This window comes from Hippocampus guttulatus, chromosome 8 (genome assembly GCF_054856545.1).
Source record: "Hippocampus guttulatus isolate MCC_2025c chromosome 8, RoL_Hgut_1.0, whole genome shotgun sequence".
NCBI lineage: Eukaryota > Metazoa > Chordata > Actinopteri > Syngnathiformes > Syngnathidae > Hippocampus > Hippocampus guttulatus.
Window position 1 is genome coordinate 8,570,842 of NC_141268.1, and position 27,104 is coordinate 8,597,945.

At 42.3% G+C, this 27,104-nt stretch overlaps 4 protein-coding genes and 1 long non-coding RNA gene across 8 annotated transcripts; 2 read left to right on the forward strand and 3 right to left on the reverse strand.

Moving 5' to 3' along the window:
* The first annotated feature begins 337 nt into the window (after positions 1-337).
* Positions 338-13,510, forward strand: gnb1b (guanine nucleotide binding protein (G protein), beta polypeptide 1b). 2 transcript variants are annotated; one of them, XM_086117624.1, is made up of 11 exons: positions 338-444; positions 4,350-4,452; positions 4,531-4,569; positions 6,713-6,819; positions 6,935-6,998; positions 7,260-7,422; positions 8,065-8,131; positions 8,213-8,414; positions 9,512-9,728; positions 10,076-10,191; positions 11,704-13,510. In XM_086117624.1, the coding sequence occupies exons 2-10, from the start codon at positions 4,396-4,398 to the stop codon at positions 10,180-10,182; spliced, it is 1,023 nt and encodes a 340-aa protein (XP_085973750.1). In that variant the 5' UTR covers positions 338-444; positions 4,350-4,395; the 3' UTR covers positions 10,183-10,191; positions 11,704-13,510. The 2 variants fall into 2 exon arrangements, with proteins under 2 accessions (XP_085973750.1, XP_085973748.1); XM_086117622.1 differs by lacking the exon at positions 338-444 and adding an exon at positions 458-744.
* A 1,545-nt stretch (positions 13,511-15,055) lies between these two features.
* On the reverse strand, positions 15,056-15,542 carry LOC147201021 (uncharacterized). The gene is made up of 2 exons (XR_015101600.1): positions 15,486-15,542; positions 15,056-15,352 (listed from the first exon to the last, which is right to left on the reverse strand). It is a non-coding gene; the product is annotated as an uncharacterized LOC147201021 (long non-coding RNA).
* Positions 15,150-21,819, forward strand: tardbpb (TAR DNA binding protein b). 3 transcript variants are annotated; one of them, XM_086117621.1, is made up of 7 exons: positions 15,150-15,390; positions 16,365-16,528; positions 16,623-16,772; positions 16,866-17,036; positions 18,723-19,206; positions 19,982-20,169; positions 20,866-21,819. In XM_086117621.1, exons 1-7 carry the CDS (start codon positions 15,150-15,152, stop codon positions 20,899-20,901), a joined length of 1,434 nt encoding a protein of 477 aa, XP_085973747.1. In that variant the 3' UTR covers positions 20,902-21,819. The 3 variants fall into 3 exon arrangements, with proteins under 3 accessions (XP_085973747.1, XP_085973745.1, XP_085973746.1); XM_086117619.1 differs by having other exon boundaries at positions 18,723-21,819; XM_086117620.1 differs by having other exon boundaries at positions 16,623-16,763; positions 18,723-21,819.
* Positions 21,636-24,098, reverse strand: cenps (centromere protein S). Its single transcript, XM_086117626.1, has 5 exons — positions 23,912-24,098; positions 23,717-23,840; positions 22,037-22,070; positions 21,890-21,956; positions 21,636-21,791 (listed from the first exon to the last, which is right to left on the reverse strand). Exons 1-5 carry the CDS (start codon positions 23,939-23,941, stop codon positions 21,663-21,665), a joined length of 384 nt encoding a protein of 127 aa, XP_085973752.1. The 5' UTR covers positions 23,942-24,098; the 3' UTR covers positions 21,636-21,662.
* Positions 24,099-24,141: 43 nt separating this feature from the next.
* On the reverse strand, positions 24,142-26,767 carry rbp7b (retinol binding protein 7b, cellular). Its single transcript, XM_086117625.1, has 4 exons — positions 26,461-26,767; positions 25,996-26,174; positions 24,851-24,952; positions 24,142-24,441 (listed from the first exon to the last, which is right to left on the reverse strand). The coding sequence occupies exons 1-4, from the start codon at positions 26,531-26,533 to the stop codon at positions 24,388-24,390; spliced, it is 408 nt and encodes a 135-aa protein (XP_085973751.1). The 5' UTR covers positions 26,534-26,767; the 3' UTR covers positions 24,142-24,387.
* Between the last annotated feature and the right edge of the window lie 337 nt (positions 26,768-27,104).

Here is a 27,104-nt window from a genome sequence, read left to right on the forward strand (position 1 = left end):
AATTAAATGTATTCTTAAGGAAAAGGAAAAACTACTTCAATAATTTGTCCAAACTTTAGCTTTGAAATAAGTCAAACTACAATTGTGTTCAGACTCGCATACAAATTTGTCATACATCCCCACCCTAAGAACGGAACTGCGTCGTTAACCGAGGACACCCTGTAAATTGTTGTGCCCAAATAATTTGGGACGTAACAATAGAGTTAATACAACTTGTTAGTGAGTTTTGTGCAAGTAGAAACATTTATTAATGTTCCTCAAGAAGTGTTATTTTCGGACTTAGCTACAGGCACCACCGGTGGAGGCTGATTGCTTTTCTTGCTGCAGCCTGGGGTTTCCCAGCTAAGACTGCAGGGTCACCGCGCCCATCTCGACGTTCGATGGCCGGACTAGAGTGCTTCTTCGTCTGCAAAGGGCACGCGTTCGACTTGGCATAGTGGCGGGGTGAGGCGGCGGTATGTGTGTGGTTGTGGTGAACTAGTGCCAACGAACTTTGAATCTTCGACTTTTTTGGGGGTCTGCCTTTGTTCTGAGCAAGGCTTGTGGGTGTGATTTACCCCCCCCCCCCTTTTCTCCTTCCTCCCTCCCTCATCTCCGGTTGGTCGACTGTTGGGCTGGCTGGTTCCTCGGCAAAGCGACGCTAGCTGGGGCTGGCTAGTTCTTGAGCTAGTGGTGGGGTCTCTTCGCTGATTTTCGTGGGCTCGTCTCTTTTCCCGGTCAATGCCAAAAAACATATTGACTCAGGTGAGGTGAAATAGAGCGATTGCATTGCTGTATTGATTATCCTCCTAATCATCTTGTGTGGGGTCGGGTACTGTGGCCGAATTAAGCCGCTCGGGGGTGGGGTAGCGCTAGCTTTAGCCTCTTAAGTCAGCTGCTGTCTCAACACAAGCGCCCAAAGGTGCTTACTAAAAACAATACGACAAATACAATCTATGTGTATACACATAAAGCAGTGGAGACGTCAGATTTTACAGAATTAGGTGTACCGTTAACCAGCCCTGGCTCGGTGTCACCCATGGCCAAACCGAGGGCTCTCCTCTCCGGCCTCCCCCCTCCCCACCTTACAGACCCTGATAAATTCTACAAGAATAATCCTAACTACATAGAGTGAGACCAACCCTACAATGTTGACAATTCAAAACTCATGTTGGTTACTTGCAATTGCAGTGGTTTGTGTATGTGTGTGCGCGCACGCACATGGGTGTGCATATATATCTATCGATATATGTATTTTTAAAATGCACGGTTGGCGACGATATGGCTGGGTTGTGTTCGTGTATAGTAGAAATAATACTATATGCTGCCTAATTAGTTGTGCTTTGGTCGCAGTCGCTGCTCTTTACGAGTAGTTACGTGCAGAAATGTGAGCGTTAAGTGTCACCGGAGGTTCTTCGTGGCGCAATGAATGTGAATTGCGGGGTTAACACCCTTTTTTTGTGTTGGAAGGTAGCATATCGGCTGCGACCCCGTGCTTTGAATCTCGCATTTCAATTGTAATCTTTTTCGAAGTAAAAATGTTGAGACGATATACGTGGTCGTGTGCCCACTTGGTGGAAGGGGAAAGTCAGGGCAGTATTCGCCACAAAGCCCGACCTTGCTCATCAAGAATTTTGATCCGCAAATAAGCACCCCGACGGTCGTAATTCTATCAAATGGATGCCGTATGCCTTAACGAGATTGTTTAGTGTGCAAGTAAGTGGATTTGTGCAGAGCCGGTGGCCTCGCCGGAACCCTTTTAACAAAGCGCCTCCTCCCTAACACTAGCTTTTAATGGCAAGTCGCTGTAATTACGCAAGGACGGAAGATGTTTTCTTTTATTGCAATGTGTTTGAATTCTAGTGTGTCATAAGACTGAATGTAAAATTAAAAGTGTATATAATGTCGGGCTGAAAAGGAATGATAGGAGCCGTAGCTGCCGCTTGCAGGCCGCCCCACAACGAGCCACATGCTAAGCTAACTAGCGGACAGACAAGTCAGGGGGAAGGCAAAATGGCGTTTAGCTGTATCTCTGAATAGCACTGCAAGTCCCATAGCTCTACAACCGAGTGTCATCTAGAGAGTAGAGCCTCAAACGTTTTTTTTTTTTGCTAAATGTTGTCATGTGTAGTCATATAGCTCGCCTACTCTTGACAGATTAGAATGGACAGTTATCCTGCAGGTATGCAAATACAATGCAAACAATCCCAGTTGTAGGTATATCACTGTAGTGCACACCGTGGAGCCCACATCAAGTGTCATTGTTTGGTTAACTGCACAGAAATGAAATAAAATAATAAAATGTCTATTGGTGTACAAACATTGTCAATATCCGAACTGAAATAAAACAAACAAATACATGACTGGAATCAAGGAAAATACATAAAAAAGTGGAAATTATGTGATAGCTATATTGTTGGTGACCAAATCCAGGCAATTGTCATAAGCAGGTTGAGTGTAAAAGAATTAAGATCAAAATCAGCCTTTTTATGAATGGAAAACCATATTGCCTTTGCCCCGCATGGCTTCGCCAGCTGTTTGTGTTGCTGGACATGGATAGGATTACACACTCATTCACTCATTGACCGAGGATTTGAGCTCTTTGGGATTAAGGATTTTGCACGATAATATTGCTGGTTATGACCTCCACTCCCCGCCTCCCACACACACGCACACTCTGAGATCCAGTTTCAGCCGATTTAAACATTTTCATCGTTTAACACTGGTTGACATGACATTTAGACCACTCAGTCACTGAGCAGACTCACTGAATTCAACTGGTGAGGCGATCACAGAGCAGCCGGTGAGCTCCCAACTCCAAACTGTTTACTCGCGCTCATTGTTTATCAGGCAGTCAGCTGACCCTGATCAGGCGCTTGGGAAAGAAGAAGTGATGAGGGAGAGGAAGTGCAAGCATCCACAGAGGTCAATGGGGAAATCATATATGCTCACAGCACTGTGCAAAGTCTTAAGCCACTACTTGCATTGATTAATTTGTACCTTTTTCATAGTGGTTGTTTAGATCGATACACCAGTAAATTTGGACAAATGACTGTGCAAAATCAACAAAAACAATTTGCTTGAAACCTTGTGCTGCATGAGACGAGGAGAAATGGTGTCAATCTGCATAAATGGGACAGATACAGGTATGTGTCTGTCTCATTCGAGCTATCAAAACGCGTGTGTGTGTGTGTGTGTATATATATATATGTAGCCACGTTAACTATCCACATGAATCAACATGCATTACTGTGATTGGACAGTAGGATCTACAGTCTGTTATTAGATTTAAAAAAAAACAATTCGACAGCTGTGCAGATTAAATTTAATTTTGATCTCATTATGGAAATATTTGTTACCTCAGCCAAAGACGTTAGTTGTGTTTATTTATTTATTTTCCTCCTAGCTAAATTATGAAAATAAACTGATTAGCATAGGAGGTTGGGCGGCACATAGGAAGAAGCCATTTGATTTTGCTGTGGATTCAAGACCATTTCCACTTGCATTACTATTACCCTTGTATCTGAGTGAAGTGTCACTTGGTGAACCAAATTGGGAAATTTGGACCATTTAACCTCACGCATCTATTGTTTTCTAGCTGTTTTCAGACTCTTGTCTGTCACAGAATAGAGGCATATAGTCCGGCTCCATTTTAAAACATTTAAATGTCATCTGCTTGCCAATGTACTGCTCTTTGAATAATTAACATGATCGATCCAAGTGTGCAAAATATTGCTTGCAGTCATGTTGTCCCTTTGCAAAGTTGGCTCGTTATTGCATTGACTGGGTTGACTGTTGAATGTCAAATTCTCTCTGTTGTATATAAGATCAGGCTTCATGGCTCAGTGGTACACTGGTCATTCCCCAGCCTGAAGGTTGTAAATTCAATTCTCAACCCTGTCACAATTTCCAAGTCTCTTTGAGCAAGATACGAAACCCTAATGTGCTTCCAGTAGACCTGGCAGCTCCTTGCATAGCAGCAGCTTCCCATCAGTGTGTGTGAATGGGTGAATTTGTGGCTTTGTAAAGCATTTTGGGCACCATATGGTGCCGATAAAGTGCTACATAAGCGCAATCTATTTGCCATTTTACCAATTATTAAAGGGGTAAAAAGCACTACAGCCCGTTCCTTTTCTCCCTATTAATATAAGTGTGTTATTGATTACTGAACACATATTAGGAATATCCCAGGGATTGAGGTCAGATGGATGACCGCTACTTTTCCATATCAGTCGAGCATTGACTGATATGTATTTAAATTTGTTCTTGTGTCAGCATCTAAGGCCTAGTAGGTGGTTGCGTCTGAGTTAAAAAGCCACTTTGCTCGACTGTGCTTATGTATCAATTAATGGCCCACATTTCGTTCATAGATCAAGTGCCCCAATAGCTGGAGAGAGGTAACTGAAAAAGAGTAAAATGAGTGAACTGGACCAGTTACGCCAAGAGGCCGAGCAGCTCAAAAATCAAATCAGAGTGAGTCAACGACTTATTTTTACTCTGCAATGCTATTAAAATAAGCATGTGATTCGATTTTTTTTCCCTTCTTGACAGGATGCCAGGAAAGCATGTGCAGATGCCACGCTATCACAGGTAAGCACCCACATCATAATCTCCACGGAACATCAGCAATTATTAATGTTAACCAATTTTTATAATGGAAGCCACTCCACACATGACAAGGAACAAGTCACCGCTTGTGCTTGTTTACCATGGCTTGCAAAAGTATTAGGTCCCCTTGAACTCATTGACCTTTTGTCATATTTCAGGCTTCAAACGTAGCTATAAAATTGAATTCTTTGTGAAGAATCAACACCAAAGGGGGCACCATTGTGAAGTGGAAGACAATTCATACAATATGTTAAACCTTTCTTTAGAATAAAAAAAAAACTGAAATGTGGGGCGTGCAATATTATTCGGCCCCTTTACTGCCAGCGGAGCCAACTCACTCCAGAATAAGTAAATAAATTGAGTCCACCTGTTTGGCATCAATCTCGGTGTAAATGCACCTGCCCAGTGATAGTCTCAGAGGTCTTCTTAAGCATAAATAACATCAAGAAGACCAAGGAACGCACAAGGCAGGTTCGAGATACTGTTGTGGAGAAGTTTCATGCAAGATAAGTATATGAAAAGATTTCACAAGCTTTGAACATCTCACCGAACACTGTTCAACCAATCATGTTGAAATGGAAAGAGTATGAGACCATCACAAGCTGACCAAGACCGAGTAAACCTTCATCCCTAACAAGAAGAGTACTGATGGGGGATACAGCCAAAAGGCCCATGGTCACTCTGGATGAACTGCAGATACTTATAGCTGAGGTGGGGGAAATCTGTCCAGGGGACAACTCTTAGTTGCACACTGCAAAAATCTGGTCTTCATGGAAGAGTGGCAAGAAGGCCATTTCTCAAAGTAATCTATAAAAAGTTCCATTTGAATTTCACCTTCAGCCGCCTGGAAGACACACCAAACGTGGAAGCAGGTGCTCTCATCATATGAGACCAAAATGGAACTTTTTGGGCTAAATGCAAAACGTTATGTTTGGCGTCAACGGTAACACTGCACATCACCCTGAACACAGCATCCCCACTGGCAAACATGGTGACGGCAGCTTCATGGTCTGGAGCTGCTTTTCCTCAGCAGGGGCAAGGGGAAATGCTTTAAACTGATTCGAGGGTGTGTGGAGCCAAATACAGGGCTATTTTGGAAGCAAACCCGTTGGAGTCTGCGAAAGACCTGAGATGGAGATTTACCCTCCAACAAGAGGATGATCCTAACATGAAGCAAAGTCTAACAATAGAATGGTTCAAAACTAAACATATCCAGCTGTTAGAATGGCCAGGTCAAAGTCCAGACCTGAATCCAATCGAGAATCTGTTGAGAGATCTGAAAACTGCTGTTCACAAACGCTCTGCATCTAATCTTGAGTTTGAGGTGTTTTGCAAGGAAGAGTGGGCAAAAATGTTAGTCTCTAGATGTGCAAATCTCTCGATGAGACATTCCCCATAAGACTTGCAGCCGTAATCGCAGCAAAGGGTGATTCTACAAAGTGTTAACTCGGGGCGTGCGGCAAATCATTTTGAATGCCCCACTTTTCAGGGTTTTTTTTTTTTCATTTAAAAATATGTGAAATATAGTATTCAGATTCATCCATCCATCCATTTTCCGAACCGCTTGATCCTCACTAGGGTCGCGGGGGGTGCTGGAGCCTATCCCAGCCATCTCCGGGCAGTAGGCGGGGGACACCCTGAATCAGTTGCCAGCCAATCGCAGGGCACACAGAGACGAACAACCATCCACGCCCACACTCACACCTAGGGACAATTTTAGAGCGTCCAATCAGCCTGACATGCATGTTTTTGGAATGTGGGAGGAAACCAGAGCACCCGCAAAAAACCCACGCAGGCCCGGGGAGAACATGCAAACTCCACACAGGGAGGCCGGAGCTGGAATCGAACCCGGTACCTCTGCACTGTGAAGCCGACGTGCTAACCACTGGACTACCGGGCCGCCCTATTCAGATTCAGAAAACTTTATCTCCGTGGGGCAATTAGAGTTGTGCGAGAGCGGCTTATTATAGAGACAGTATTCCGCTTTACAATTGTCACACTTTGTTTTGCTTCTTCACAAAAAAGTGTGTGTGCGTGCGTATTCAACTGTGCGCTGCACTTTTATGAAACCAGAACGGACCATTTCTTCTGCTGAAAAACAAATGTTTTTTGTCTTGTTTTTCAGATCACGGCGAACATCGATCCCGTTGGGCGAATTCAGATGCGTACCAGACGAACATTGAGGGGTCATCTGGCCAAAATCTATGCCATGCACTGGGGAACAGATTCCAGGTAAGCCTAATGGCACACTCCGCTTTTATGTCCAATCTTGTATGGATGACATTTGTGTCGCTGTAACTCACAAAATGGATGACAAAAGTAAACTTTTCGACAATTTTTTTCCCAGGCTTTTGGTCAGTGCTTCTCAGGATGGCAAACTAATTATTTGGGACAGCTATACCACAAACAAGGCAAGTCATTTTTCTGATTCTGGACGGGCTATGCAGCGCAATACTGCGCCAGGGCCACATCTTTGAACCGGTCACAATAACTGTGGTCAAATAAGTAACATTTTTGAGTAGGCTATTGGAATATGTTACAATAGATAGTGTCTGGCAACTTTTTAGTCTTTGAAATGTGTCAAATGTTGTCTTGAATCACCGGAGGTCATAAAAGCCATCAGTTCGAGCAAGTTGGGTATTTCAAATATGTGCTGTTGACTCTCATTCTAGGTCCACGCCATTCCACTTCGTTCTTCCTGGGTCATGACGTGCGCATATGCACCTTCAGGAAATTACGTGGCTTGCGGTGGCTTAGACAATATCTGCTCCATTTACAACCTCAAAACCCGCGAGGGCAACGTGCGCGTGAGCCGCGAGCTTGCCGGACACACAGGTATTGGCTTTGGTTGTATTGCGCAACCTTTTATTTAGCCAAGGCACATTTTTAGCAGTGTGAAACTTAGAGCACAACACCGCATAAATGTCACAAAAAGTAATGATTTTTGCCTGAATTTACTCATGAATGGCAACAAATGTTAACTTCTTTCTGTCGTCTATTGGGAGGGCCTTTAATAGTTCTGCATGTCACTATACTGTATGTTGTTGGCATAGCTCGATGAAAAGTATTTAGAGTAAATAAAGGGTCATTGTTGGACCAACTAAGCGAAATGGTATCATTTTCCATAGCACATCTGATGATCTCTCTCTCTGCACACACAACGGTGGTTGGAGATCGCCATTGTAGGCCATATTTGAGCGGAGTGGTCATGCTTGGAACATTTCAAACCTGTATTACCACAACTCGTATAACCATGTTATGTTGCAGGTTTAATTGGCCCATCGTAAAGTTAAATTCATTAAAATAAATAGGTGAAAGTAGTCTTTTTACAAGTAAGTAAGTACAAGAAAGTAGTGTATTTACAACTCTTAAGTCATCCTACTTTTTTGAAATGGCACTCCGGCCAAGACGGCCAAGTTTGTATGTCGGATGAAGCAAATATTTAGATGATTGTCCTGGCGCGTGCCTCCATTTTAGGATACCTCTCCTGCTGTCGTTTCCTTGATGACAACCAGATTGTTACAAGCTCGGGAGACACCACCTGGTAAGGGAAAGCACAGTGTTTTGATAAGCCATTTTCCAAATGCCCCGGCTTGTAAGAGAATGTGTTTTTGCCATGTGACAGTGCCCTTTGGGACATTGAAACCGGCCAGCAGACGACCACATTCGCCGGGCACACGGGTGACGTCATGAGCCTCTCTTTGGCCCCGGATTCTCGATTATTTGTCTCCGGTGCCTGCGACGCTTCGGCCAAACTCTGGGATGTGCGAGAGGGCATGTGCAGACAGACCTTCACTGGCCATGAGTCCGACATCAATGCCATCTGTGTAAGTCAATGGTCGTTTTTAGAGAAGCAACTTCAGTTACCCGCAAAATGTGAGGGATATTTGGCTTTTGAGTGAAGTTTCATGATGAACCTGAAACACCCTATAACTTGACTTTTTCTCAACTAGTGAATGCCCATACCCAACTGTTGAGTGTTTTGTTACTTTTTGCTCAACATGCTTTTCTTCGACAAAGAACGAAAGGGTAATATTTACACCAGGTGTTCAATGGCCCGATAAATCGCATCGTTATTTGGAAACTGAACGGCCCTTTTTACGTCATTAGATCAAGATTACACCTAACAAATGATCAAACGCGCCAATTTTGAATAGGAAGAATGTAGTTGTGGTTATCTGATTTTTCTTTTTCAGTAGCGGAACCTAAAGTATGTCTGCAACAGAAACCCAGTCGAGCTATTTAATGGGCATGCCATGATACTTTGCCATCGCGAGACTTCAAACAAGATGTTCTCATGTGGGGAGGAGTGGCCATTGATGAGTCTCAAGTTGTGCCATCGGCAGGTTGCAAAAGCGATTGGGAGTCTCGTTGGGTCACCGAAAGGCATAATAGTCGGGCGGTTTGGACTTTCAGCGTTCAGCTCAAGCAAGTTGTGCAAATAGTACTGAAACATTTAACAGTTGGCCTTGCACATTCCAAAGTTGAGACATTGTCAACTTCAGATGTGCTGTAAAGCTGACAGCACATTTTAGGTACATCCTAACTTGACCTGAAAGTCGAAAATCCCAACCTATTTGTGAGTACAGTAATCCCTCGTTTATCGCAGTTAATGGGGACCAAAACCACCCGTGATAAACGAAAATCCGCAAAGTAGCGACCAATAAACTTATACAGGTTAAATTCTTTTCTGTTTAAGTCCGCAAATGGTCCGCTAGAAGCTGCTAAACAACAGCGAGTCACATAGAGCAACATATACAGTACTGTACTCCGTGTATATACAATATATATATATTTTTTAAATGAATATGTTTGAAAAAATCCACGATGCACTGAAGCCGCGATAAACGAAAAGCGAAATAGCGAGGGATCACTGTAGTGTACATTCTGATGTCCTTGTGTTTACTAATGTTTTGGGTTCTAGTTCTTCCCCAATGGCAACGCCTTTGCCACCGGCTCGGATGATGCCACTTGCAGGCTGTTTGACCTGCGCGCCGATCAGGAACTGATGATCTACTCCCATGACAACATCATCTGCGGCATCACCTCAGTGGCGTTCTCCAAGAGCGGCCGTCTCCTCCTGGCCGGATATGACGATTTCAACTGCAACGTGTGGGACACACTAAAGGCCGACCGTGCCGGTGAGTCCAATCATCAATACCGGTCTTTTGAGCACTCGCAGTTCAAGTAAGCATACCAACGTCGTCATTAGTGACGCGGGGCGCGTATGATTGCCAGTGTCACAAAATCTTCTCTCATGAACACAAGGATTCCGAGTGACGGCGTGCTCTGGCGGTCATTCGGGATTCATCGAACCATAGTTCCAAACATAACTGTCGTTCTAAAACATCCCTGCTGATTGCCAGAGGACGTGTCTCACAGCATGGTTCTCTGTTGTACTATTTTCTTTGTATACAAGCCATTTCAAAGTGAATGCTCATTCATGTGTCTCCTTTAAGGTTTTCTTTCTTTATTTTTACCTCTCTAGGTGTGTTGGCTGGCCATGACAACCGCGTAAGCTGCCTGGGCGTGACTGATGATGGCATGGCGGTTGCCACAGGATCCTGGGACAGCTTCCTGAAGATCTGGAATTGAAGCCTGAAGGTTATTTTTTTTTTCTCCCCATTCGTTAATACTAGTGTATGGTGACAGATCAAATGTCAGCCACTGAATTCTAATCAGTCGTTACGCTGTGAAACAAATGCACGTCTCTCCAATAGACACCCGCTTGGTAAATGTGCTGGCTTGAGTTCAGTGACACTTTTGTTCATATACGTGAGTGTCCAAAAGTTGCTGAGCCAGTTTGAACTCTGTCGCTAGCGAAAACAAATAAAATGTGTGTTAAGTCTCGGATGCTTGAGACCAGGGGTGTCAAACTCATTTTTGTCGCGGGCCACATTGTAGTTACGGTTTGACTTGGAGGGCTGTTATAAATTTTGGGAACCCATATAAATGTTTAATCATCTCCACATATTACATACACAGCGCACAACAAATTGATGAATAACTGGTTTCTAAAATCAGAAGTCAAGAATAATGACTGTTATTGTGGATTACATTTGACAATTTGAAATTTTGGTTCAGACTTAAGCAAGCATCATGGAACTTGACATGCTTGATTTGCTTTTGCTGGCCACACAAAATGATGTGGTGGGCCAGATCTGGCCCCGGGCCTTGACTTTGACACCTGTGCTTTAGACAATTATGGGCCAACTCTTATTTTGCCTCACAACATAATCATTACTCTGTGATTCTAATTTGTTATTTCAATATGTTTATTGCATCACCCATGTACGGACGAGAATGTACAGTAGTTATACTAAATTATTGTTCCTTGACATGGAATGTATTGTGCCCCATCCATTTTTCTGAACCTCCCTTCCTCACGAGGGTTGTTAGACAGAAAATGTGTTTCTTTATTTTGTTTCCTTCCACTTTGAACAAATTAATAACTGGTTTACTGTGGAATGTGCAAAATACAGAAATGCAATTGTGTGTGTGCGCGCGCGCACTAGTCCAATTGCATCAATAGCTATGACTGTGTACAAATCTTACTGCGGAACAAAATACGGAAAATATGTAAGAGTTGGCAGCTCTCGAACAGCCAGCTCTGCAGTTGTATTGGTTGACGCCCAAGTCACTTACCAGGTCAGGCATTGTCTTGTAAAGACATTCACAGTCAAGGTCACAGATACTAAAGTTGAATGTGACCACGTGGACAAAAATAACACAAACACCTGACATGTGCCTCTGGTTGTTTAATAATGCACAAAGCAATCTATCCAATTTAATCAATGGGATGAATAGAATACTCAATTCTAAAAATAAGACTACTTGCACCCCAAGTAATAGAATTGAAATGCATTTGTACAAATGAACTCACCGCCATTAAATGTCTCAACTTCAATGTAGGTGCCCCCTTTATATATCGCAAGTGTTTTTCCATGTAAATATTAGCCGTAATTCTGACTTTCCAACTACATGAACATAGGTTTTAGTGATAGACATCAAGTTATATCTCGTAGGAACAGAACATTGTCCTAAACAGTCTGTGCAATCTGGATTAAAAAGCGGAGTGTTTTTGTTTTACATTTCCCTCTCGTCTTTGCTTCCTAGATGTCCTTTTAACTCCAAAGCCGACTGGAAGACCATTACCACTTCAGAATGTTCACAGCATCTTCTTCAACACTGTTTAAAACTGACTTGGACACCACAAAAAATGTCGAAGGGAAAAACAATCCTTTCCCACACAAAGAAGAGCACAATTGTCTTATCGCCTAATTAAAGAAAGGATCTCCTGTGGTATCAAATCAGAAACTTGTGCATTCCTTCTCGGACCATTTCATGTTATCTTGAGAGAGAAAGAGAGAAAGAAAAAAAAGCAACACTATCATCCCATTCAAACGTGCGTCTTGAAAGCAAATGTTGGAGTGTAATTGTACAAATTATTTAACTTTTTTTTTTTTTTTAAGAATTCTATTCAGACGGTTTGTTACTCAATGGCTTTTTTGGGGGGGTTCGTATTTCTTTAGTGGTTTTAGATATGTTTGAATGACAGCGTGTCCTTTCTAATCCAGTTAAATCACGAATGAGCGACGAGAGAAAAACATGCAGAAGTTTAAAACAAAAAGCTTGGATCATATTACACAAGCAGCTTTTCCAAAATGTCTAATGTATTTATATACTAGCTGGGGTTTTTTTCTTCTTTTTGTTTCAATCACAGCCTTTTGCACATGAAGCTTTGCCTCTCAACTAATCCAATGTTAACTAACCTAGCACATGCTCTAAGTTATGAATACTCATTCCGGTGCAAAAAGGAGTTCTTTTGAGTAACTTTGTCCAGTTATAACCCCCACATCTCTCCCTCTTTAATTATTTTACATGCCATTGACTTTGGGTGGGAAGAAATGGTGCAGCGAGGCAGGTGCTGAGATTATCTCGGGCAGAGGAGGGGCAGTTTGATTTTATGATATGAATTGGGGTGGGTGGGGAGGTTTCGGGTCTTGTGTTTAGTATCCACTTTTTTGGGTGAAACACCTCACTTTACTAAATAGACACTTCCTTTGGTTGGGACTGCAGTTGCAACTCTGTGAATGAAATGTACAAAAAAAAAAACAATGTCTGGAAAATATGGTCTGTTTTTAAGTTGAGACATTTAATTTTGTCCGACACAACTTAATTTAGATGTGCATGCTGTAGACTTGCTTTCAGTGGTGCTAAAATAATAAAAATTAAATGAAAAAAAAAACGGTCCTAGATTTTTTTTTTCATTTTGGTTCCTATTGATTTGAACCTAATCAGTCATTTTTGGGGCGCCGACTCTCCATACCAATAACTGGTAATTCTATGCGTCATAGTGAGCAAGAGACGGCATATCTAGTCTCAAATATGCTTACCAGTTATATTGACGCAAACCTTTCAGAATATAACAATCATTCTGATAATTTATTTTTGGCAAGCTTTTTTCTCTCTTTCAAATCTTCACTTAATGGAACAAAACACACCTACACAGTGTCCATATTACACTTTTTTTTCTATTTTCTTTTGGTCTTAAATTGAAAAAGACGAACATCTGTGGCAACATTTCACTGTATACAGAAGCACTTTTGTTAATGTGTGACATTCTCACTTTTTCCTTTCTCTACAATGATGTACTTCAATAAATGTAATGTATTTTGTGTGTGTGGCCACCAGTGAAAATGCGATTCAACTCCAGATGGATTTTCCTGCTCCCTCCACCTTGTTTCCATGAATATACTAGAGCTCTGCACCTTTATGTAGCTTTCCACTTTTTTTTTTTTTTTTGGTATTTCCTTTCAGTCTCTTGGTGTTCCACGGTGAGCTGGATGCAAGATAGATACTGTACTAAAATGTACTGTTATTGATTGAAGATGTAATAAAAAAAAAAGCTGTTTGAGAGTTATCTTGCAGTGTTGTTTTTGCAGTCCCATGGACCTATTTGGATAGCTGTTTTTTTTTCTTCATTCAAAATGCTTTACACTGGGTGTTTGACTGGAAAAAAACACACGAGGTACATCAATGAAAAAGGGTTGAGAACCACTGACTTATACAATACCTTGTACATTGATCACCAATCACTTGCAAGCGGACATAAAAACAAAACAACCCTTCACAATCTGTCTTAATGAAGCGAACATTCATGATTTTACAACGTGGGAAAATCCGGGGAGAACATGCAAGTGACAGATTCAAACCCAGAACCTCTACTGTGAATCAGATGTGTTTACATCCCCCACCCATTTTCATATCAGCTTATTTTAACAAGGGTCGCGGTCCTGCTGTAGGCTATCCCAGCTCGTCTATGGGCAGTAGTTGGGGTACACCCTGAACTGGGTGACAACCAATCACAGGGCACACACACAGACGAACAACCATCAGCACTCACGCTCACACCTAGGGACAATTTTAAGTGTTCCTTTAGCTTGTCATGCACGTTTCTGGAATATGGGAGAACCCCCACGGAGGCACGCTGCCTTTACATTTGAGTGAAAATATTTTATGAGAATACATTTTAATCAATTAAATTTTAGGAGGAAACAAAGTAGGGGAGACTGGAAGGCCGGAGCTGAAATTCGAACCCAAAACTTTAGAACTTTTTGGCTGGCGCGATTGACTTCCAAACCACCACCGACACCATGCTGTGCGCTTTTACTTTACACTGGGGAGTACTCTTGGTTTTTATTATTCAACGCTCATCTGTTACGTAAGCAACATAGATTAAACTATATGATATATGTACAATGTGATATGAAAATTGTCACAAAGGAACAATCTCCTCGGCCACAAAATCCGACACGATTTGATTGTTATTGTTTACACAGAATACAGGTGGACGGCCATCTTGCTGTCGTTTCGGAACAGTCTAGCTGTGGGGACTGTACCATGTCAGGATTCAAAATGGGGTGGTTGTACAATAAAAAACACTGCAACTAACAAAAGAAACTAAAATCATAAAACGTGTATGCGGCAGCAACTCTTTTGAATTTGAGTAGAGTTTCGAATTAAAAGGGCTGCTCTTAAGTGGTGTTGTGCGACGTGAAACAACAACGAAACAATGATTAATTCACCTCCGTCAAATAAATCCGTCCGTTTTTGATTACGCGTTTCCTGCTTCTCTTAGGTAATCCTGTTTCGACGAACGTATATGGCGGTGTGAGTGTTGTACCCCGTGGAACAACAACAAAACACTTGTGTCGTATTTCAGGGTGAGACGATATTGTATAGAAACACAGTTGCTGCCGTGCAGTGAAAAGACGAGGACGTTTTTTTGTTTTGTTTTGCTTTTGTCGAGTTTTCGTGGACGTTAATGCCGTTAAGAGGTACTTTTAGTGTGTTGATGATATTCAACACTGTTGGAACGAACAAAGAACCGACACGCAAGTGTAACTCGATTCTTGTTCGCTCTCACCTCAGATAATTTATGTTTAAACCTAAAAAACACCCGCAATTACATGCTATAATTCGTTTTAATCATTCATTTAAAAACTTTACTGGACTCATCCAGTGCCTCTAGTTACATTAGACGTCGTAACCCCGGACAAATGGCCGAAGTGTACGTCCGAGTGGCCGAGGAGGAGAACGAGGAGCCAATGGAGATCCCGTCCGAGGACGACGGCACCGTTCTGCTGTCGACGGTGTCGGCCCAGTTCCCTGGAGCGTGCGGCCTCCGGTTCAGGAGTCCCGTGTCCCAGTGCATGCGTGGCGTGCGGATCGTCGAGGGCGTCCTGCACGCCCCGGAGACTGGCTGGGGGAACATGGTGTACGTGGTCAACTACCCGAAAGGTAAACGAAATCAAATCACACGTTTGTTTATTTCCCTCCGCCTCTCGAAACGACTGGCAGAGTGGCACGTATGGTAGTATAAACTTGATACTCACTCTCCGGGCGCACAGTGTCGGCGTCATTGGTCTGCTGGGGGGCGGTCGGTTACTGTGTTATTATTCCACAAATGTGATTTTGTTTGTGTGTGTGTGTGTGTGTGTGTGTGTGTGTTGGGTGAGTGAGAGAGAAAGCGAGAAATTGTAACGTTTTTCAGTTCGGGATGTCCACTTTGCGACATGGCGCGGCCTTTAAAGCGCATTTTATTTGCATTTTCAATCGCAGCATTTTATCACCAAGCCGCCGAATTATATTTTGTCAGTCAGTTTCGTGCGGTGATGCATGCAAATACAAATCCCTAAAATACGAATTCTATTTTTTCCATCGCTGCACTTGTAACTAAACACTGGTAACGCAAATAATGAATGGAAATGGGCGACATGGAAAAAAAACCTGTCACGATATTGGCCATTTGATATCACAATTTATTTACATCGAATCTGTTGTATTGCCATTGATATATCATCATATCGCTCAGCTCCATTTATAACATGTTTGTAATAATATAAATAGCACTGTTTTGTATTGTGCTTTAGAGAATGTAACTGTTTGTGGGCCATTATTTTTCAATGGACATTGTGCTCCTTGTTCTGGTGTGCGCACCGTGGACACCAGGGGGCTGTAAAGAAATAAATACCAGAAGAAAACCGTTACAACACCTCAGTAAGAGGCTGTAATAGTTTTTACAGAGAAATGAAGAATGTAAACCTGTGAGCATTGTGTTGCTGCAGCGACAGCAATGCTAGTTTCTTTTGCCTTTCTATGATGTTTAGTGTGTTCGCATGAAGCTTGAGGACTTGCGTAAGGCAAAGAAATCAAGACAAGAAAATATTTCAGAGATTTCGAGCGACAGCAAAACCGGTGTCTCTTATACGCAGATAACAAAAGGAAAATGGAAGAAATCGATGCCTCATCAGCTGTGAAAATGAAACGGGGAGACATGAAGACATCTGACCTGATCGTGTTGGGTCTTCCTTGGAAAACTACAGAACAAGACCTGAAGGATTACTTCAGCACTTTTGGCGAAGTCATCATGGTACAGGTATGGCCACACGACCTTGGTTAAAATATCCATGTTGCATATTTGCCTGGGTTGACGATCAGCCATCAGACTGTGCCGTTTCTTCTCTGGTCAGGTAAAACGAGATGGCAGATCAGGAAACTCCAAAGGGTTTGGCTTTGTGCGGTTCACAGAGTACGAATCGCAAGAAAAAGTCATCGCCCAGCGCCACATGATTGACGGCAGATGGTGCGACTGCAAGTTCCCCAACTCCAAGGTGAATATGGTAATGTCTTCGCAAGAACAAGACTCCATGGCAACACATTTAATGGTGTTGAGCACCCGTTTTTCTAAGATGGTACTAATGTTGTCTTCACAGCAAGGCCCAGACGAGCCGCTGAGGAGCCGCAAAGTGTTCGTGGGACGTTGCACGGAAGACATGACCACCGACGAGCTGAGGCAGTTCTTCATGCAGTATGGAGAAGTCACAGACGTCTTCATCCCCAAGCCGTTCCGTGCATTTGCCTTTGTCACGTTTGCCGATGATCAGGTATTGTTTGAATAAGACTCTCTTAAACTGAAAACTTTTTATTAGGTGGTGAGATTGTTCTTTTCGCCTTCCTAAAAATGTTTTTTTTCCTTCATAAAATTAGATGTTAAAGGAATTTTTAAAAAAGTATTTATTTAGAGGTGTCAATTTATCGCGTTAATTGCGAAGAATTAATTACAGTCCTATTTAGCGAGTTATGTTTTTTTAAACGCGTTAATCTAAATTTTAATCTCTAACTTTATTGTTTCTGTCAGTGGGTTGCCTTTTACTAATAGCCCTTTTTACGTGTTGGCTTCCTGTGTTCGAGTTGTTGAAGGTGGGGAAACAACTGTCACAGTCTGAAGCAGACATTGATTGGCTGTCATTATGTTTGCGCTTGTTCAGCATAAAATGATTGGCTTCCATTGGAGTTGGGCGGGCTAAATAAGCAGCGGTGAGGAGAGGTGAAAATGGAGGAGCATGTGAGAGTTCTCAGCACAATGAATGGACAATTTACTTTTCAAAAACGCCCTTACGGCACTATTGATAAAAGTAGAGTGTTGTGCCTAATTTGTAAGTTTTCTGACCACCAAAGCACCTCAAGTTTAGCCTCCCACATTAATGCAAAGCACCCAGTCGCGAGTACATCCACAGCTAACGTTAGCACCGAGAGCGTTTGCAATACAGCAAGCTAAAGCAAAGCTCTTCGCCAAACTAAACTCGAGGAGAACACCCCGCGTACGAGTCAGCATAGCTGCTGTGTCCTCAGTAGCCTACCAGAAGTGGTTGATGTTTATTTCAGCACTTTATTTTCTCATGATGAAGTGTTATTTCTGAAGTGCTAACTTACAGCACTGTGCTTTAAGAGTCTGTTTTATTTATTATCTGAAGCAAGTTCCATGTTCAGTACTTGTATTGCTCAGAAAAGTGTTCTTACTGTTTTTGATATGTTAACCTAAGCACTTTTTTTGGACCTGATGTTCTATTTTTATTTTGTAATCATTTGGAGATTTACAAAAACAAACTTAAACGGTGATATTCACCCTGGTGGTCGAAGCTAAAAGTTGCAGGTAGGACTTGGGACTAGTCTCAACTACCGCAGCAAGTGAATGGCTAGATCTGCATCTGTTCAAGTCTGTTTACACACAATGAAAGACTTTATAATGCCACTTTTTTGTCTTTTGATCTGCCTGAATAATGTAATGAATTTAAAATGAAAATAGGGGTTTTCTCTGCACTTTTTAGATGAGATTAAAATATAGATTAATTAGATCAATTAATTACAGAGCATAATTAATCTTACAATTTTTTTAATTGCTTGACAGCACTATTTATTCAAAATATGACTCACGCCGTGACTCAATACAGGCAGGGAAACACTTTTACCATTCTTCTAGATCAGGCATGTCCAGCTCCGGGCCTGGAGGGCCACCGTCCTGCCTGTTTTCCATCTCTCACGGCCGTAACACATCTGATTCATCTGAATCAGCTCATCAGCCAGCTCTGAAACAGCATTAGAACCATCCTGATGATTTGAATCAGGTGTGTTGCTCCTAAGAGAGCTGTAAAACAGGCAGGACAGCGGCCCTCGTGGACCGACTTTGGACACCCCTGTTCTAGATCATTGCCAGTTCAGCAAAATCTAAACATCTTTGCGAGCTGCTCCAAGTTGACAGCGGTGTTGTTTTTCTGCCCCGACCCTCCTAGGTTGCTCAATCTCTATGCGGTGAAGACTTGATCATCAAAGGCGTGAGTGTCCACATCTCAAACGCAGAGCCCAAACATGGCAACAGGCAGTTTGACCGCACCGGGCGTTTCGGAAACGGCTTCGGTGCCCAGGCTTTCGGGGGCAGCCGTAGCAGCATGGGGAGCGGCGCCAATAGTAACATGGCCAATTTCGGGTCCTTCAACCTGAACCCGGCAATGATGGCGGCAGCGCAGGCGGCCCTGCAGAGCAGTTGGGGGATGATGGGCATGCTGGCCAGCCAACAGCAGTCATCCTCGTCGGCCAGTGGCACCAGCGGCACCAGCTCCAGTCGAGACCAGAGTCAGTCGTTCAGCGCCGGCAACAGCAACTACGGCGCCGGCTCGGCCAGCCTGGGCTGGGGTGCGGGCGCAAACTCCACCAGTGGCGGTAGTGGGTTTAGCTCAGGGTTTGGGTCCAGCATGGAGTCAAAGTCGTCTGGGTGGGGTATGTAAAAAAAGCAAAGTGTGTACGTGTGGTAAGTATTGTGAGAAAGAGTCTTTTAACGCATTTATTTTGGGTGTCTGCGTATCGGAACAACACTTTGGAAGATGTTTTGTACGTTGGGAGAAAAGAAAGCTAATTTTATTCAGAGCAGGGGTGTCCAAACTGCTGTCCGTTGGTTTTTATTTATTTTATTTTTTGTGGGCTATGGTGTACACTAAAATTAACAATTGACACAAATCGTGTTTTTTTTTTTAACATTGTACTAGTTTCTTCACTGGCTGTCAAGGCGTCAGAAAAAAAAATCAGTTCTCATCTCTCTTGTTTTCCACCAATCACACGTCATTCATTAATATGTGCCTCAGAATGTCAGTTGTTTGCTCCGCTTTCTGGTCTGTGTCAATACTGGGGCGGATTTATTCTCGTGGACTTCAGGGCCACCGACCACCCAAAAATCCTGGACGCTTTTATTCATCACCCATTGGCTCTTCCACCCTTCAATTTTTCTGCATAGCAACCCTTGGAAGAAAAGTTTGGACACCCCTAATGTATCGATCCGTGATGAAAATGACCCCCCCACCCCTTTCATATCAATTTCAACTGGATTCTCTCATGCATGTATTGTTTAATGTAATGATTTGAGTTGAAGAAAGAAATATGCATGTTTGTTGCCATTATCCAGCTACGTTCTAATTTTGAGGCAATATTGCATTGAGGAGAATCTGTTTGAAAAGTTTACCTGTTGTTTTTTTTTTGTCAGTGCAACTTTTATTTGCAGTCAAAAATGGACAAAAGCCTTCATTGAAATCTCTTCTGCAGTTGACCTCTCTTCCGTTTTCCTGCAAGGAAGCTCCAATATGGCAGCATTGTCGCAGGGGCGATAAGTGCTATCACTCTCCCTCTTCCCGCCCGTGTAAATGCTTTGCCATCAAACAACGGCTTCACTCCGCATGTTCTCATGAGACGGTGGGTGTGTTTTCACTTTTTAAGAAAAGAAATCCACTTATGATTGGAGAGAGATCTGCGCAAGTGACTTTTTTGGATGCGGGGGGAATCTGATGAGTGCGGATGGCTTGTGGCGAAGAATGGAGCGGTTGGTGAGTGAGCGGACTGAGGACTGCTTGTGCGGTGAACGAGCCCCCCAAAATGCGACTGATTTTCTATGAATGTGTGAGTGGAAGCAGCGGATGCTACAAGCGCCTCCCATCCCCTTGAACGTGGACATCTTTATGATGAGTGTGTCAAAAGATTGTTTTTTTTTTTCTTTTTAATCTCTGCAAGATTTTCCACTTACTCTTAATGTGTCGACATGACAATGTAGTGTGGAGTGTTGTGCTCTTTGTAATGCTTCTATAATCTGATTTGAATGCCGTATGGTGTGTGTGCTGTTCCTTGTTCCTGAACTGATCTGTACGTGTGCATTTGATGTGGATGACTCGGACTGATGAAACCCTGGTAGGGACACACGTGTGATGTGAGAAGATGGAGCGGTGTCCTATTGGTCGCCCCTCACCCTCCCTTTTTATATAGACTATTGATGTTTGTGAGGTGTTTGGATAAAGATTTTAAATGAAGGGAACTGTCTAATAAAGTTCATCTGAATAGATTTAGTTGATGTGACTTGCAGGGGATGAAAGAAACTAATTCAATTCACACATCTAGGGACCTTGGGCTCCGCTGGTCGAGGTCTCCATTTGAACCCCGACTGAAGGACGAAGACGGAAGTTCCAACAATTTGAGTGTGTGGCCTTCTCAGACACGGGTAGTACCTGTCTTTTTTGCTCACTTTTTAGCTTGTTGAGAGAGAGCGAGAATGCGACTTTTTTCCTCTGCGTGTATGGCGTAAGAGAGATTTTGATGAAAAGCTGTGAGTGTTTGGATAAAATGGTCTTTGCTTCCATACTCTTTTGGTGATTGAATGACTGCCTGTCAGATGTCACATCTGTGAAACAGTCACAGTGTTACTGCACTTTTGTAGAAAGCTTACAAAGTCATCGAGTATGGCTACTTGACTCGAGCTGGTACCAATGCAAGGCAAATGGGTTTACACTGCAAGTTCACGTGCCCAGTTCCAATTAAATGCCCATATGCGTTTGTTGTGCATTTCAGGTAACACATATAACACGTGGGCCAAATCAAATTTCTTCATTATCAATTCACTATTGCTTTCAATGTGGGTAACCCTCCACATTGGCCGCTGTCTGTAATACCGCTTGTTTAATTTGACACACCTCATGTAGCATATTGTGTATGCTTTTGTTATCCGTATTTCTGTAGGCATGACAATGATCTCAAAATAGGCAATTTCATTCGGAAACCCTCCATTTACACTGCCAATTCTGCCACCCGACAGCGAAAACAAGCATTGGAATTGTCTCACTTGAACTATGCAGTGCAAATCCCGCGTTAGAGAGCAACAACCTCAATATGACTGAAGTGAATATTTGACGTTTGTTTATTTATATTTGTGGCAAGAGTGGGGAGTAAGGAGGCGCCTGTGCCTTATTCTCTGCTTTGTTCTTCCTCTTCTTTTTCAAAGACTTCTGCTCCTTTTCCACTTCTTCGCTTTTCCTCTGTATGTGCAGTGACTGAAATAAAGGGGAATCAAACAAGAAATTCTGTCTGTTGGAGAATGTTTGTCTTTTGGGGGCACATTGTTCAAAATATTTGATCCAAAAAAACTCACCAATGCAGTACTGCGACGGGCCAAAAGTTTTACATCTTCTGCTGACACGGTGCATCTTTTTGCATGTCTGTAATCAGAGTTCAGCGGGTATTGAGGTGAACCAACAAAACCCCAGCTCACCAATTATATGTTGAAAAAAATGCTTACTTTGCAAACGCTTCCAAGTCTTTAGCAAATATATCTGTAAGAGAACCAACAAAAAGCCTTTTGAGTCAACGTCGCTTTAAATATAAAAGATAATGTGCTTTTGGTACACATGCGCAAACTATTGCGATCCAGTTAAGGTTTTGCATCTGCAAACTATACCCTCAGTATTAGACAATTGTTAAATGATTCTAATTTTTGAATTAAGATAAGATAAGATATCCTTTATTTGTCCCGCAATGGGGAAATTACAATCAGAATTCAGAAAGGAAAAACGCTGGGTAGGGAGAGGGAAAAAAAACCACGCTCGAACTATCCTCTTCCGAGGATAATTTAAGTCCAGGATAAAAAAGACCCTAGCACATGAATAAGCATTAGACAGTTACAACAAGTCACAACACATAATATGTATAAGGGGGGGATGAATGGGAAGGGGGGGGGGGGGGTAGGGTAACCGTGACCCGTCCGAAATGACCAGCTGCACGGATTCACACGAGCGCTCTGCATGTCGAACCACGTCACGGGGGGGGGAAAAGAATCGGAGCGATGAAGACGGTGATAACAAGGATGTGTATGCGCGTGTGGTTGTCCAGTTATGTATGTGTATGCGTGTGCAGGTCATGGCTGCTTCGTCGAGGTCTGCTCATCATGAGGACAGTCGCGGCTTATCAGTCCATGCTTATGAATTGATGATTTTCAAAGGCAACTCAAAATGTTAAACATCCACATCATAATTTACCCATTGGGAAGACGGTCAGGTTTTGTACGTTTTTTAAAAACTATACACCGGAAGCTATGATCTGTGATTTAGATGATTTTTTTAAAAACATTCTAGTCGCAGAACCATCCCCCTTCTCATTTTGCAAATTAAACTAAGAGATGAATGTCAATGTGTTTTTCTTTAACAAAGGAGGGTGTGATTAGGATAAAATACTTTGATCCTTGTAGGGGAAATTTACCACAGTACAGCAAAGCAGCAGATTGTTTAAAACAAACAAAACTGAAATTATGTATTATGGAGTTAGTCTTATTTTTAATTGTAGAAAAGACAAGATATTGAATAAACACATGGATAGGAGATTTAGAGGCTGGAGGATGAAGCAGAAATTATTCAGGAATTAATCCAAACTGCTAAAAAATGTATCAATGTAAATTGTACTGTACAGTATTTAATAAGACATTATATATTTACAATAATATTTCCCAATAAATTTATGGGAGGTAGCTTGTCTTACTTAGTTTCAAACATTGTCTGATTTTAAAAATGGAACATGCCATCTGCAGATAAGGGTGTGGTGGGGGTGGGGGGTGTTGAAGTGCATGGATAATACGTCATTTCAGTATTAGAATATGAATTGCCTTACTGTCACGATATCAAAGAGAAACCAACAATTTGCTGGCCAAAATTGTTTTCGTGTAGATGCTAAGTATGAAAAAATGTTTAATCAAAGTAACTCATTTGTTCATTCTTGTTTTTTAAAAAACATTCAAACATGACTTGAGCAACAATGAAGCATGTGTTCAGAAACCAAAAACTGAGCATAGTATATCAAATCTCAATAGGTAAAACTACTTTCCAAGTATTTCCCCTTTCATTAAACATCTTTCTAGCAGTACCGTTTGCGTAAAAGTAACCATCGAGAAAGTGGACGAACGGAACGTCAGGAATTAGTCTGCACCCACCACATTGTCTGAAGGCAGTCTCGGTTATGGCTGCGACCACTTGTCGGCTAAACGCTCGACGGTGCTCCTCGCCCACTTTGTGACACATTTGACCAACCGTGTAATGTAAGGCCGCCTTTAGTCGCTGGAATGGACAGTGCGTTATGAACATTTAACTTACATTATCCATAGGTGTCACCGTGTACGTTTACCTACCAGACGTGTTTCGTCCTCGCTCTCTGACATTTTTGTGTTGAATCGACTAATCTGAAAATAAAATATAGCTTAATTTGGCCCCCGAACGACACAAAGACGAAATGGTCATAAAGCAGCAACCAAATGAGAGCCCATGTTGCTTGTGTGTTTTGTTTTGGGTTTTTTTTTTAGGGTGACAGTAGTTGAAAGGAACTTCGCGGCAGAAATTCAAGACAAACCAATCAACGACACAAAAAGTGACTTTTCTTTTAATACTTTCAACAGCATCACTACGTGGTAGGAGTCTGTACTACATAAAACAAATCGAGACAGGATGAAAATGGAAGAATTGTTCGGATTGGGCCAATTACTATATTGTGTTTCCACATTCAGGTTACATGTTTATAGATTCTAAATTCCCATCTGAAAATTTGCATTTTTAAAAACTTCATAATACATAATTTGACATGGATACGGTGATTCCAAGGGTAAAACACTCAGAGGGTCCTTTTGTAAACTTGCTTGCAGAGTTGATCCTCACAGGTAAGTTCCTGAAAAAGATTAAAACCGCATCATGTGCTGTAAAAAGTCAACATTTTACAATAATTGTCAGATATTTTAAATTTTTAAAATGCATGTTTTTTAGATTCGTCATCCAATAAAAAAAAACATTTTATTGAAAAAAGTGTTGCGTGCTTTCATAACATGAGAAAAAAGTTGTATATTTTCTTGACAAACGGTTGTTTTCAACATCAAATATTGTATGTGTTTTCTTTTTTGGGCAATAATACAGGAATGAAGCAACAGTGCTGTGAAATAGTATTTGCCCTCTTCCAGATTTCTGTGTTCTTTGCATATACAGTATATATAGAGTACACTTGCATCGCAGGATAAGAGCACGACTAATGCACTGCGGTGCACAGTAAAGCTTAACAGGATGTTGTTATTTTGAAATCATACCAAATGAAGTTCATTTCCCTGAATCCAGTGAGTCCAGCCCCTATTCCTTTTCTCCCCTCGCTGAACACACACAAGCTTGTCATTTTCCCAGTTGACCACACTCTTAAAAAAAAAAAAGGGAACATATTGGATATCGTGAAAAAAGCACCCACACATTCTAATGTATGTAATGTTAAACCCTTATGTGACATAAACTCGAGATGAAATACTGTTGTGTTGATAGACAGTTAAAATAACTACTGACCTTTTAAGTTTTTTGTCGCATGGCGACTTCAAATGTTGCTGCCTATGAAATGAAAACTCATTTTTCATTGTTAAGTGTTGTCGAGAATTTGTGTATCAAATCAGACAAAACCGTGAGGACAAGTTTCTATTTGAAGGACCAGTCGAAATGGCCAAAATGACCCTAAAGTGGCCGTTTTGTGCATCTCTCTGTGATAGACATGCCGACCTAATTCATCCATCCATCCATCCATCCATTTTCTCATCCGCTTAATCCTCAGAAGGGTCACGGAGCGTGCTGGAGCCTATCACGGCTATCGTCGGGCAGTAGGCGGGGGAGACGAACAACCATCCGCGCTCACACTCACACCTAGGGACAATTTAGAGTGCTGAACCAGCCTGCCATGCATGTTTTTGGAATGTGGGAGGAAACCGGAGTACCCGGAGAAAACCCACGCAGGCCCGGGGAGGACATGCAAACTCCACAAAGGGAATTGAATTGGAATTGAACGCGCGAACCACTGGCCCACCGGGCCGCCCCCAACCTAATTCCACATTTGGAAATGAAACTTCAGGGGCTGAATTTCGGAGAAGAGTTTATTAATTAGTCTTGTATTTCATTGTGAGTCACTGAATTTTTCTTCCTGGCTTCGCCCACACCCCCTAACAAAAACTCAAATTCTATCCCATTTCGTGTCACCTATCTGTGTAGGATACATCGTTCAAATGTCCTAAGTATTGCCTAAATGAACCTAACATGACAGCTTCAAACCAAAATGGTGGATTTCCTGTCTCGTTCAGGAAATGGGTTCTTGAGACCTTTTTTTTGTACGTTTACTCATGATAGATATGCCTATCAAATATGTGAAACTGTCCGCAGGGGCTGAATTTTCAAACAATCAACACTGTGTACTGTATTCTACCTTGCAAATGCGGTTATCCATTCCCTGGGTCACCTCTTTGTACTCCTCCCCGACCTGAAACGCAATTTCATAGTTCCTGAAGGATGTGAGGGTCCTGATGATGAATTGATCGCCATCTTGCTTGATTACTTTCTGAGGCTTCAGCAAGGCCGCCACTTTGCGGGTTGCAAAATCGATCCCTGCGGGAAACCGGGGGGATGTGGTCCATTGTGATATTGCGTGGCACAGTTTTCACTTGGAATCAGACGAAACTATTTGACACCAAAAATGTTTGCGGCTCAATGTGCTTGATTATATATTTAAAAAAGTAATCAAAAAGAACATATAGCATCACCATTACCCACTATTGACTCAATATTCACTGCAATCACGCACTCAGATCTATTTTGGTGAATATTGGTAATTGGTAACAACAGAACGTGCAACAGCAGCATAACAGGATACGCAGCAGTTGCAAAGGCTTACCGAGAGCGATCATGTATCCCTCAAAGTTGACATTGCTGATCATATCCCACGTGCCAGTGTAGTTGACCGCCATCTCGGACGTTCTTGTGGCTCCACAATCACAAGTAAGTGAATTTGTTTCACAGCTCTGGGGTGGATATGTAATGTTTCATTGTGTGTCAATATAGGCCAGAGGTGATAGCACCGGAGGGGTGGAACGGGACCGTTTACACATATTAGCCAACACAGCTCTTCCTGTTGTGGGGAATGTCCTTGCAGAAAAAGTGGTCTTTCCAGTGCGCTGCTATGGGTGGCTAAGGGTCAATCGGGAGCGAACTTAGAGGCTCTGTCTTTAAAACAAAATCCGCTGAGCAGAACATGAGCTGCAGGTACCATCTTTGTGCGGTTTAGATCCTTCCCTCTGTTGCCATTTGGAGAGATGGGCTTCAGGGGCTGAAATATGGAGTGGAATTAGAAGAGTTTCGTATTTTATGGGCAGTCGTCAACCTTCGCTTCCGTGTTCCACCCACACATGATTAAAAAATTTTAAAAAATGAAAAATGAATTTTTTTGGACACTTTCATTTGCTCCTCTTTCATCTATTACTGCTTCAAACAACAAAATGAATGGAGGAAAAGTGGTTAAGATGGCACGGCTGTCTTGTT